Consider the following 13544-nt stretch of genomic DNA (forward strand, 5'->3'; position numbering starts at 1 on the left):
CCCCAAATAGGTGATACTTCAGTTTAGAAATACAGGACTAGAAAGGGATTCTTGGGTCTGTGACTCCAGTCTCTGGGCAACAAAATATTTGTTTTAGTGAATAGCTCAAATTTTTGCTGTCCCTTTGTAAGCGAGTGTTTCCCCCATTCTTTCAACCGAGATGTCTGACTTCTCTAAGCACTGAAAACTAAGAATGGAATTGGGGACATTGTAGAGACACAAATCAGAAGAAATTGTCTTTTTTCACTTTGGTCACAGCACAGCAGAACATGCAGATGAGAAGGAAGCAGCCCCTCCTCGTCAATGAGACACGAAGAATGCCCTGCTCCACCAAGAAGATCAGCCAGATCTGATCAGACCAGCCTAGAGGAGTGTTAAAGCTTCTGGGAAAATCTGAACGTATGTGCTCCCAAAAGCTCTTGACAATTCTCTGCCATGACTTTTCTCCAGTAAACAGAGCTGTTTTGCCAGTGATCTTCCCAGCATGCACCTCCCTGGCACTTGTCCTGTGCTGCATCAGGTCACTCATGCCATCTCATGCCAAGCTGTCCCTTTCTTGAGGAACTATCTGTGCAACAGGACATGCCATCAGCAGACTCATGTCCTGATGACTTTCCTTACTATTTATGACCTCTTTGTTCCTGGAAGGCTCCAGTGCTGTTGCTCTGGCATCAACTCAACTTTTACTTTCAGCTGTAATTGCTCCAAACTCCAGAACAAAGCTCCACTACCCAAGTAGGATCCAAGGCAAGTGTTGGTCAAGAATTTTGACCACAAATCATTGCATCTCACAGAGCTGTATCAACAGAATTGTAAACTCCAGGATTTCCTCTTCTACTCCAGCCCCTGATGGAGAGGCAAAGAGTAACCTATGACCTTGCACAGCCACATAGCTTTCTGGAGCCAGGATTCAAGATACCCATAGCAAAACACCCTCAGCTTCAGAAGTCTTTATGCTCTGCTAGATGACTGGCATCCAAGTCCTTTTAGGACCTTATTACTCTACCTGTGGTGGACTACAATGTTTCTTCTCCCAAATTCAAACAGCTTTCTTGATGAACTCTCATATTTGGCTAAAAGCTAAGTCAAGATAAGAAAAGGAAAATTTGTCAAGAGAAGGAGAACAGGGAACTGTCCTCCCGCAGTTTTGGGGACACATCTTCTGGTTTTATGGATTTTACCCAGCCTGGGCAGAAGCTTTCTGAGGATACCTATTCCAGCCTCTGCCAGGCAGGCAAGGTACATCAGCTCTGACCCATTGTGTCCCACTGGTATGTCTCAGCTCACTGCTGCAGAACAGCTGGGAGCTCTTTGAGAGGTGAAAACACCCATGGGACAGTCAGGGGGGGTCACCATAACCAGTTCACCTCTTCCAAACATTGCTTCTGGTTCAGTGTTGTTGTCTACTGCACTGACTGTGATGCCTGTAAATCTCACCCTATATAAACAAGTTTATAAACAGTTTATGCCTTTTTTACACTCCTTTATGACACATGAGGAATGTAAAGAAAGCCAGAAGGTTGGTGGTTTATTTGTTTGGGGATGGGAGAGAGGAACTGTTTGGAATTGGGTGTGGTGTAATTTGCTCAGTCAGTTCCTTTTTACACTGAGAAATTTGAGTTCTGCATTGTCATAGCCAAGAATCTGAGGAGAGCTCAGAAAACTAACATTCACTAGCAAGGAAGGGAAGAGATCTGAAATTAAAATGTTTGCAATATGTCAAGTTTGCTTATATGTTTCAAACTTGTCGGAGACAAGAAACTTTTATGGACATCAAACAGTTCATCTCAATGTGAGGAACCCTTTTGAGAAAGTCCCACGGGAAAGAATTACTTTCAGCATTAAAACCAAACAGGAACACACTGCTGAAGGGTTACAGGAACTGCCCCAAATGTTGCCATGCCAAGGCTGGTGCTGGGGGCAGATGCATGCCACCAGCTAGGTGAGGAGTCCTGGTCTCTGCCAGTCCCATGCCTCATGAGGGGCCAGTGAAAGCCAACTAGACAGTGTCAGGCAGCACCTCTTACACCTCCAGATCCTTTGTGATTAATTTACCTATTGATGATCTTTCATAATTCCATGGTCATCTTTTTTCACGATGTCATTAATTATTCCTGGAAGCAAATAAAGGGGCCCACTGATATCTCCCCCTCCCTCTTGCCAAAGTCAGCTTTTCCTTAGGGAGAAAAAACTTGTGCTCGTTTGCAGTGGGACAATGCCGACTTTTGAACCTCTAACCACTAAACAAACAAACCTTGTGCTCTGCTCCACAATCCAAACAGGGTTTATTGACAGGCGTATCGCAGCAACGCGTAGCAACTTGGGCAGCAGCTGGAGTGAGGATCAATGCTGTGGGGGTGGCCCTAAGCATCAGAGGGCATCCTCGAAGGGAGCGCACCACCTAGGGCCGCCCTCACCTCAGGTGCAGCATGGCTGCTTCCCTCTGAGAGCCCTTGTGCCCTCCTGAGGAGAGCAGTGGAAAGAGTGTGCCATGGTGCTTGTAAAATCTTTTAAACTCAGTCATCCCTGTCACAACTTCTCTCCTCTGGCTTAAAGTTGATGCCACTTAGTTTGGGTTATGCTTAGCTTTAGTTGTCCCAAGGGAAGCAGCTCCTCCAGAAAGATCCGGGGACCCTTTCAAAGCAAAGAAGGATGGATCTGGCTCCTGCCTCCCTCTGGCCCAGAGTGAAACATGGACATTGGACCTAGCAGGACATGTTATGTGTCAAGCCCACATTAATGAGCCTGGGTGCTGCACCCACGTCTCCTGACAAGGCCTGCTTCAGAGACTATGCACAAGACAGAAAATCAAGCAGACTCACAGTATCACAGTATCACAGTATCATCAGGGTTGGACTCCCTGCACTGGAGGCACTGCTTCCCACTGCGGTCTTCCCTCAGGCACAGCAGCCCTGCATCAAGCCTACACATGCATTTCCTGCCAATCTGTCAGCACCTAGCCCCTGGTCCAGCCAGCCATGGAACTACACATAGCAAAAACCCAGCACAAAGACTTTGGAGCTGGGCTCACCACTTTCTCCAGCTCTCAGAGGTGGAGAAAGCTGCCTTGTCTGTGGGGCCAGGCCTTGGCAAACCAATCTTTCTTGTGAAGTTCTGTAGATCTCGCTGTCATTCAGCTTTGGCTTTCAGCAAAAAAAGATGAGAAAAGGATCAGCAAGGAGAAAAGCAAAGTGCCCCCAAAGAAGACAAATGGAATATCTTAAATAAATTTGATAAGCAAACCAGAATTACATGCGACCAAACACTGGGGAGGTCAGTAAAGTACCTAACATGTTCAAGGCTCCCATTCTTACCAAGGCCCAGACCCACATGAACTGGTCTCACATGCAGCCCTGGGCACTGGCTGCAGCATGACTGTCTCAGTCTGGCTGCCTAATCTCACCTCAGTAGGATTTCTCCTGGGAGTAAGCAGTACACATGGCAAAGAGATAGGGTGATTTGGCCAAATGAGCTAGGCATCCTTGTTTTCATCTCTGGCCAGTTGACTCATTTAGCATTGCTATCCTGGTCCCCACCATCTGGTCAGCATGTGTGCAAGGTGGGTTCTGATACAGCACAGGGGTCTCCTGAGAGTTTCTGCTTCTAATAAGGGTGAAATGAAGCCCACGTAAAGCTGATAAAACCAAAAAGACTTTAGAAAAAATATTTCCAAACAAGCCAAAATTGTAAGGAGGTGAGAAAACTCGATTTAACCAATGAGACATAGTACACACAAGCAAGACTTCTCATTCCAATGTGACAGGACACCTTACTCAGAGGAGACCTCATTCTTTCAATTTCTCTGCACTGCAGCTGACAAATCTGGCTGGGTGACTATCAGCACTGGATTTATGGGCTCTTTTACAAGTGTCTAACATTAAGCAATTCACTTCTGAACATTCAAACAGTGCCTTATCTAGTCTGCTCTGGCCCTTAGGGCAGAATGAACATTTTGCATATGGATGGTTAGGAAAAAAAAAAAAAATAAAAGAAAATATAAAATAAAATAAAAAAGAGCTTTAATTTTCTTTCTTGTTAAAATTCATTGGTAGCCCAACATTTGTGAGGTCTTTTGGACCTATCCCTGAGATTCACCAGGAGGCAGCTGGCAAACAGTGCCCCCCTTTTAGCTAACAAATTCCAGGGTAAAAAAACACCCAAACATAATAATAATAATAATATTAACGAAGCGATGACCACGCTTCCCCTGGACAACAAGACACATATACTGTACATCTGTACATATGGCCAGCCCCGCGGGCGCTGTAGTGCATAGGGAGGTGGGGGGCTGCTCCCACCGCTCTCCTCGGGCCTGGCTCGGCCTGGCCCCACCGCGGCCGTGACCTCCAGCAGTCCCTGCGCCGATGTCCCCGGGCCGCTGTCACTGCGGAGCAGTAGGGCCCAGCCCGGCAGTAGCTGTCCCTGCTGCGGGACCCTGCAGCGGGGTGCCGGGGCTGAGAGACTCCGTGCCGCCAGGCTGCGCCTGCTGAAGCTTCTTCTTGTTGATCTTCCTCTCCTTCGCCCGCCTGTTCTGGAACCAGATTTTCACCTGTCAGGAACGTGGGAAAGAAGAGGGGATTGAATGGAGTGAGTCTCCAAGAACGTTCTCCTCCGAGCAAGCACATTCCTGTCCCCTATCCCAGCGTTAGCACATCCTAGTCCCCGTGTATCCCAGCCTCTGTGCATCCCAGCCACAGTGCATCTCAGCTCTGCATATTCCAGCCTCACACGTTCCAGCCCCCATACATCTCAGTCCCTGCACATCCCAACCTCGCACATCCAGGTCACCCGTGACAGGCATGGGAGCCTCTTCCGAGGGACAGACCTGCCTTTCCGACAGCCCTAGGTTGGAGGCCAGCTCAGCTTTCCTCCTGATGGTGATGTAGCGGCTGTAGTGAAACTCCTTCTCCAGCTCCAAACGCTGGTGGTCGGTGTACACGACACGGTACTTGTCTTTCGTCCTGGTTTTAACTGCGGAGAACAAGGCCAGGATTGGGAAAGTCACAGTCAGCGGACTCGGGTAGGGTGCGGCTCTGTGGGTTCAGGGCAAGCAGGATTAGGCTTCCTCTGTTTAGTGCTCGCCTCCCCCTGCCTGGAGCTTTACTGAGCTCAAAGGAGTGAGAGGAGAAGAGGAGTTCCACAGCTGCCTGAGGACACGGTACAGAAACCACAGGCACGCCAGCTGTAAGGGCAAGCCAGGAGTGGGCTTTTGGCCCCGGCTGCCAGTCTCAGCCTTGCAGCACGCCTGTGCGTTGCCCTTGGGACACTTCCATTGAGCATTTGCTGTTTGTTGTGGCTTTCAGTTTTGTTTTGTCTTCTCTAGCGAGAACAAACTTTTTTACAGAGAGGAGGGGAAAAGAAAAAGAAAGAAGAGCCCCATTCAGGGCGTGGTGGATCGTTTCTAAGCAAGAAACACCGACTTAAGCGCGGAGAATCAGGAGAGGCGGTCGAGGACCCTCAGGGCCCAGCCGGGCTCCGATCCGGCTCCCCCCAGCTTCTCTACCTGCTGCCAGCGTCGGGGCAGCGGCTAAAACAACTTTTCGGTGACTCTGGAAGTGTGACAGGCAACTTTAGCGCAAAAAATAACCGACCTAAAAATCCGAAAACCCGAACTGAACGAAATCCAAAGGCAAATGCCAGCAATCGGCCGGCGAGTGTGCATCGTCGCAGCCGTTGACCTCTTTTCTCCCGGGGGTTTCTTGTTTAACTGGTTGTGTCCTCGGCTCTGCCGTTCCCCGGGGAGCCGAGGCGGGGAGTCTGTGCCCTCAAGGTGCTTAATGGCTAGCAGGCTGACTTTGTTCAGGTAAACTCTCTGCAAACCACAACAAAAGCACCCTGTAAAGATACAAGCCTGATCAGAGAAAACTCCCCAGAGCCGGTGAATAGGGAACACAATCCCAAACAATGCAGGACAAGGAGATCTTATCAAAGAAAAACCCTTCTCAAAGCCTTAATGACAGCCACATTCTGTTTGAATTACCACTACTGAACAAATGGCGGCAGGCGCTTTCATCCCCCCAGCCCTGCACATTAACATAAACACTGGCTCGAAAGACAGAATTTGAATGGAGACAAGAGATCGGCCACCACCGCACAAGCCCAAGCTGTGGGAACACCACGGGCAGCTGTGGGAAGCGCGACGGGGCTGGGAGAGCTCCAATGCCGTCGTCACTCGGGGCGTAGCCGGTGCCAGCGGCCGGCACCGGGACACCGGGGCTTCCCCTCAGGCGCGTCGGCCTCGGGCGTGGCCGGGACCCCCCCTCCACATCTCCAGAGAAGCCCCAGCTCGACATGTCATCCGTCGGGCAAGGCAGGATATGATAGAGGAATGCCAGAAGTCCTTATTTACCGACAAGGTAGCCACTTTTTTTCCCCCTTAGCTTACCAGCCAATAGATTAATAAGAAAAAAAAAATTCAAACAACCAACAACAACAACAACAACAAAAATTAAAAAGAGGAGACAACGGCCGTGGAAGACCTATATCAAAGTGGAGGACATGAATTTCCCTTAGCAGATGCAGGGCAGTGGAATAAAAGAGAGGGTTTGCGGGATATTAACATCATAAGGGAGCGCGGCGCGGCCACGGCCTCTGCCGTCCTGCACGCTGCGACCGGTCTCCTGCACGGGGGACGCAGGGTACGCCCTCTCACCTTCTGTCCCCACCGTTTTGGGCTAGCTTAGCTTCGGGCACGGCCCGCAGGGGTCAGCGGGCGGCCTCTGCCACTCCGGACGCTTGGCCGCACGGAGACCTTAACGAAGAGCGGGCGCCCAGTGACTCAGAAACAAATGCGGAGCGACACCAGCCGATGATTTATATGACTATAATTGGTTATAAAAATCTTCTAAGTGGCTATAAGCAGACGAGAGGACCAACAGGAGGAAGAGCGAGCGTTTCCTGGGATTCGCAGGCCATTCCGCCCTGCTCCTGTCAGAGCGCACCCCGAGGCACTGGCCCTTAGGGATCGGCAGCGGCTGCTCCCCAGCAGGCAGCCCCTTCTGCCGCTGCCTGCCCGGCGCTGCTGCGGGACCCGACTCAACAGCACGGGCCGGCTGTCGGAAGAGCCCCGCAGCCTCCGCGCTTTCGAGGACTGGCCCTCGTTAGCTGCTTATCCTCTTGCTGTCGGACTGCCCTGCTCACAGAGAGACGGCGGCGCCCCGGGGGAGCGGTCGGCGGGGCAACCCCCCGCCCTCTCGCCTCCCCCCGGTCCGCGCTTACCCTGGCTGCTAAGCGGGGTCTGCGCCGGCTTCCTCATCCACTCGCAGAGGCCCCGGCGCTGCCCGCTGGGGGAGAGCGACTCAGGAGCGGCGGCGTTAGCGGCGTTGAGGGGCTGCATGACCCCGGCAGAGCAGTGGGGCGCGGGGCCGGCGTGGTGGTGGGCGTGCGGGTGGTGGTGGTGATAGTCGGCGGGGCTGTAGGCCATGGCGGCAGCGGGTGACCCGCCGTTGAGGCCATGGACGGCGCCGGCGGCCGCCGGCGGCCCTTGCCCATAGGCTCCCCAGTCATCGCGAAGCGGGGCCGCGTAGGGCGCAGGCCAGGCCGGGCCGGGGGACTGGGCGCTGTCGAGGTTCACATGGTAGCCGCCGTAGTCCGCGTACTGCGGGGCGCCCACGAAGTTCTGCGCCGCCAGGTTGAGTCCCCCCGAGTGTCGCACTGGGCCGGGGTACATGGGCCCGTCCTTCTCCAGGAGGTAGCTCACGTACATGCTGGCGGGGCCGCGGCGGCGGCTCTCCGCATGCTGTTGCTGCTCGGGGCTCTGGCAACGGCGCGCCTGCTGCTTGAGGAAGGGCTGCCCGGGGCGGGGAGGGGGCAGGCGGAGGGGCCGCGGCCCCGCGCTGCGCTCCGCGCTCCGCGCTCCCGGCTCCCGGTCCGAATCCAATGGCCGGCAGCACTTACATGATTAACGATTGTTTACAAGGCTCTATTAGTAATGGCCCAGACACACCAAAGGCAGGTGACGTGGAGAGGCGCTGGGTATATAGCTACTACCCCTAAAAGACGATTTGCATTTAAAAAGATAAGGAGAGGGCAGCGACCTGATCACAGCTAAATATTCAAGCCTTTATTGTTTAAGAGCTTCCTCCTTCCATTGCAACCTGGTGCACTTTAACCTCCAATCAGAGGTTCAAAGGATGAAATCAAGAGACTTGCAAAAGACAGTGAGGGAGATCTAAAGGAGAGGGTGGGAATATGGGAGCCATGTATCGCAGCCGATCTGTAGGCAACACTTTAACCAACTCTTCTCCGTGCTTGAGGCTGGTGGGTGAAAAAGGGCGGAAGAGGAGGGATTTTTGATTAAAAATCCACAGAGACATTTTGTGGTGGTTGTTTTAAGCAGCAAGCCCCACCGTGATGGCCTGTTGCTTTTTCCAACGTGCTTCCCACCCGCTCCCACTCGGTCACGGGCGATGAAGGAGAGGTAAGAAGAGAAACACCCCCCTCGGAAGGCACTACGTCCTTCCCCACGCGTGTGTGCTTGCAGAGCTCCGAGGTCAGGAGCTGTGCACGCTTCCTGTCCCAGCCTAGGCCTCGAGAACGGGGTGGGATGAAGGGTAGAACCAAGTTGGAGCATCTCTCCGCCCTCAGAAATCTGAGTCAGGGCATGCACTCCGACCAAGGGGGAAACGATCCGAGTCCTGCCAGAGATCATACCCCTCGCTATCGATCCTATGGGGAACCCAGCGATTTGTCCCTGCACTCACAGTCGCTTTTCTCCACTCCGAAGCTTTGGAAACCCTCAGGAAGTATTGTCCCTTTAAGGGCGGCTCCCGGGCAAGCGTCAGCCAGCTCCCTCGGCCCAGCCTGCCCCCTTTGAAGAGGCAACCCCCTTTCAGCTTCCCCCCGTCTCTTTTAAGCTTTAACTTTTCACCCTGAGCGGGGACAATACCATACAACGTTTGCATATTCGCATCTGTTCCCATGACACAGGGAGGAAACCTTTCAGCCGCCGAGCAGGAGAGTCCGCTGGTTTACCCGGCACGGTTCTCCGGAACAGAGCGGCAACGGCTACCACCATCGGCTCTCCCGGGAGCATGGGACAGGGTCTTGCCCGGGTTCCCCCACAGGCCCCCCTCATTGTGACCAGCCACGGGTGTTCGGAGATCCCGTGAGGAGATCCGGGTGGCCGTGTCTCAGGCGTATTTTGGTCTCCTCCGTGGGTGGCTGCTCTGCAAATCGAGGTCTGTCCCTCCCCAGGTCACTGAAATGGGGCATCTTTGCAGATAAGGGCGGATTTCATCTCTGCAGAGGCAGATGTCCCTAGCTTCACTCCCTGAAAGTGTCCCTCTCCTCCCCTTACGTTGTGTCCTTGAGCGTGCGTCTACCGTGGAGGTATGCTCTACCCGAGTGGAACTAATTCAGCGAAGTTTCTCAGAGTATCCGGGAGGGCCCCGAGTTAGAGGCGATGAGGTATCGAGGCTCTCAAGGAGAAGCATCACTCCCGCAGAAGAGATCACGGGCAACTTCCTCGGAGCCGCTCGTCTGCGAGGAACGCGGTATTTCCACTTTGCACACAGCCGGCAATGCTGTGCCTGAGCCCGCACAATTACCTGTCGCAAACTGCATCTGGGGACAGTAGTTGCGACCCTAAGGTAACAGCACCACAACAGCAGGGATGCAGCTGCGCCTGCCAGCCGTCTTCTCCGGGAAGAATTTCTGTCCCCGTTGCTCATTCCCACCAGCACACCTTGCCGGCGGGGTAACCAGGAGAGGAAATGAGTCTGGCAGCCCCCAGCACTCTGTGCTACAGCAGGCTGAAATGTAACTCTGGGAAAGAAACCCTGAGTCCCTTCAATGTAATCACTTCTCCCGATAAGCACTTACACAGCCGATCTATGCGGATGTGAATTTGATGATGCCATAAACGGGAAAAGGGGCCATTAAAATGACAAAAGTGAATACACTCTTATTAAAACGCACAAACCCCTGACAAACCCCGAAGCAGCCTGATACAGTGTCTAAGTCTCAACCCACGAATCCGTAGCAGGCAGACGGCAACGCTTTGGGGTGATACTCGACGGCAGCCTGAGCTGGTGGGGCTGGCGACTGCCTGCCGCGGAAATGGATGAGAACTTCAGGGCTCCGGCGGAGGAGGACAGCGCTCTGAGGCAGCACTTAACTCGCAGAGAGCACGCCACTCCACTCTTCCCCGTCCCGGACTCTGATTTTCTTTGTCGGACAGTGATCCCAGCTGTACCTCAAGCATGGGGATGATTTGGAACACCAGGCCTTGCCAGTCATGTGCCCACCCCGGGTAGGCTTTGAGATGGGGGCGATGCCCATGTGCCCCACCGCCTCACAGCCGCTCCCTTTTCCCGAGATGTAGCAGGTACCAGCCGGGCGATCGGGACAGGGGACGCTCGCTCCCTGGACTCTCTTCTTAAAATAAAATGGATCCCGAGCCTCGCACATGCCAAGCCTGCGTGCCTAGGGGCTGGCCGGGCTTCCTTTCATTGCGACTGCAGCAGGATTTGTGCCCACTTTCCTCAGCGATCGGGGCTTCCCGAGGAGACTGAGGAGAAGATGCATCTCCTTTAGATGGCTTTTTCTCCTCGAGGTCCTGGAAAGGGCGACCGAGGCGGGAAGATTCCCGAGCCAGTCTCGGCAGCTGCCCACTATTCTGCTTCCGTCCCGGGGCTTTCCGACGGTTGCCACGCAGGCCCTGGAGGGGAACCCTGGGACCGGACACCAAGACCAGAGAGCAGGAGAAGCCCGGGTCTCCTCGCATTATTTCGAGTTTCACCAATTTTGTTGTATCTTGGGTGAGGAAATTGGACCCAACCTCTCTGAAGGCGACAAGTGCCTGATCGGGAACACCGTTTTGAGGGAAACATTTCTAGAAAACATTCCCCTCCCTCCGTGCTGACTCCTGTATTCTCACCAAAGGGCCGTTTCACTCGGGGGACCGGTCTAGGCAGACGGCTCCCCGCCTTCCTCCTTCAGCCCCAGATTTACTTCTTGAGCTGAAAAACAATTTCTGAGAGGGTATGTCTGCCCCGGGGGAGTCAGGTCAGCGGCATGATTGCTTAAGAAACGTCGGGAGAACTGCGGTCGTGCTGCCCGCTCTGCCCGTGCCTGCTGCCCGTCGCCGGAGACCCGAATCTCGAGGAGGCGGAGACTGGTGCCCGGGTCTGGAGCGGACATCTCGTTTCGGAGTCAGAGCTCATCGTCGTCTCGGGCCCTGGGGCTGTGGCGGACTGGGGAGTAACAGGGGGGGCAGCACACTTCAGAGACCCCTGCCACGGACCAGAGACTTCCCTGTAAGTCCCAGGAAAGGCCGAATGCCCCCTAAGCCCGCGCGATCCCGTTTGCTGGGATCTTCGGTGGTATGAGTATTCACCCCGCTCATTCTTATTTATTTCTAGTAGTTTTCAAATTTAAATGATTTTTTTTCTGACACTTGGGAGAAACTCGGAGCAAAGGAGATCCTTTCCTCTCCCCCCACCTTAACGACACAGAACTGGGAGCTTTGTTTTCAAAGTTAAAGAAAGAAAAGAAAAGAAGAAGGGAAGAAAAAAGGTAAAGAAAAAAAGAGAAGGAAGGAAGGAAGGAAGGAAGGAAGGAAGGAAGGAAGGAAGGAAGGAAGGAAGGAAGGAAGGAAGGAAGGAAGGAAGGAAGGAAGGAAGGAAGGAAGGAAGGAAGGAAGGAAGGAAGGAAGGAAGGAAGGAAGGAAAAGAAAAGAAAGTAAAAGAAAAGAAAGTAAAAGGAAAGGAAAGGAAAGGAAAGGAAAGGAAAGGAAAGGAAAGGAAAGGAAAGGAAAGGAAAGGAAAGGAAAGGAAAGGAAAGGAAAGGAAAGGAAAGGAAAGGAAAGGAAAGGAAAGGAAAGGAAAGGAAAGGAAAGGAAAGGAAAGGAAAGGAAAGGAAAGGAAAGAAAAGAAAAGAAAAGAAAAGAAAAGAAAAGAAAAGAAAAGAAAAGAAAAGAAAAGAAAAGAAAAGAAAAGAAAAGAAAAGAAAAGAAAAGAAAAGAAAAGAAAAGAAAAGAAAAGAAAAGAAAAGAAAAGAAAAGAAAAGAAAAGAAAAGAAAAGAAAAGAAAAGAAAAGAAAAGAAAAGAAAAGAAAAGAAAAGAAAGAAGCAAGGCTGTTGAAAACCCTGTGGTAGCCAAGGAGAGAGAAGGAGGAATCGTGTGTTAGTCCGACTTGTGGAATTTATGACTCCCCCTAAGCATGGACATGATAAGGACTCAGAAAACATCTTGGATCTTTTCAAGCCGGCAGCCCCCGAGGCTTTGATGTAGATTACCTTGCAGAATAACCCAATACTTTTATCGTGGGGTGGATTCTCTGCTTGTTTAAGCACATGCCTCTCGGAGCGGATTAGATGCTAAACGTTCGCTCCCGAATGGATTCACATTGCTGGGAAGGAAGCAGACACGAGGAAGGTGGGGGTGGCACCTTGTGCACCGCCGCTCTGCTAGCCCAGGCATCCGCTGCGGGTCGTCCCGGCTGCCCCGGCCAGCCCGTGCCACCGCACATTGCTGCTGCCGGACCTCATTTCGCGTCACTCCGGCTCCCCGCCGGGAAACAGAGATGTAAGGAGAGAAGTGGGCTAAAAATCGAGACAGATTATGCACCAGAGGCTTTGTGCAGTCACGGGCCGGCGGAGGTGTCCCCAGCCGCTCGGGTCCAGCTGCCAGACCCTTCCGGAGGGACCGTTGGTGTGTGTCCAGGGGACACGAAGGGCTGAACCCGTCTTGCTCCGTGAACCTGTTTCCGTGGGCTGAGCACTGCTCTGCTCCCTTGGGAGTCGCTGGTGTACGGTGACTGAAGCGCCCCGGGGCGCCTCTGCTGGCCGGTGAAATACATCCTTGGCCAGACTACCTTTTTTTTTTAAAGAATATGTATTTTTTAATGGCCGAGGAGCGCGCTGCGGGCCGCGGGGTGCCTATCTCAGCAGTCTGAAGAGCACTTGTGCCCAGACCCTGCTGGCGTCTCCGTCCTGCGAAGGGCCTGATCCAATCACGGCGACCGTGAGTCGCTGGCGACGGCGCGGTCCCGACAGGCGAGGTTTACTCCCGAGGACGGAGTCCAGGACCCAGCGGTTATCGGCCCCTCCGCTCCCCGAGGATATCCCCCTGTTCCCGTAAGAACGCTTACCGGGGCACACAGAGATGCTGTTACCTTTCTCGGCCTCAGCGGCATCCAGCGAAGGAGAGGCTGAGCTCCTCAGCCGTACTCTTTCGACTTTACAGTGCGGAAGGCAGCCCGGCCGGGCTGGGGAACCCGAGGTAGGGGTGTCCCTGGGCTCATCAGCCCTCGTCCAGAGGCACGCCGCTCCCGGGCAAACTGCAAGCCCCGTGCCAAGCTGGTGTGATAGTGCTACTAACGTGCGTGTCGATTCCCACGCCAAGCAAAACTTTGACTTCCAGCTCCAAAATGGCTTGCACATGTTTGCCAAGAGCGAGCCCCCGGGCTATCCCCTCCACCCCAGGGGCCGATGTCCTTATTGCCTTCCTCACTGATTCATTTCCTACATCTCCCAGCTTTGAAATGTAACCTTGTCAGGGCAGTAACGGTCGTGTCCTCCCACACGTCTCAGCAACCGTAGT

The 13544-nt window shown here is 53.3% G+C and overlaps 1 protein-coding gene across 1 annotated transcript; it reads right to left on the reverse strand.

Moving 5' to 3' along the window:
* Positions 1 to 4060: 4060 nt before the first annotated feature.
* Positions 4061 to 7705, reverse strand: CDX2 (caudal type homeobox 2). The gene is made up of 3 exons (XM_064140918.1): positions 7219 to 7705; positions 4826 to 4971; positions 4061 to 4549 (listed from the first exon to the last, which is right to left on the reverse strand). Exons 1-3 carry the CDS (start codon positions 7703 to 7705, stop codon positions 4382 to 4384), a joined length of 801 nt encoding a protein of 266 aa, XP_063996988.1. The 3' UTR covers positions 4061 to 4381.
* Positions 7706 to 13544: the final 5839 nt, after the last annotated feature.

This window comes from Pogoniulus pusillus, chromosome 3 (assembly GCF_015220805.1).
Source record: "Pogoniulus pusillus isolate bPogPus1 chromosome 3, bPogPus1.pri, whole genome shotgun sequence".
Taxonomy (NCBI): domain Eukaryota; kingdom Metazoa; phylum Chordata; class Aves; order Piciformes; family Lybiidae; genus Pogoniulus; species Pogoniulus pusillus.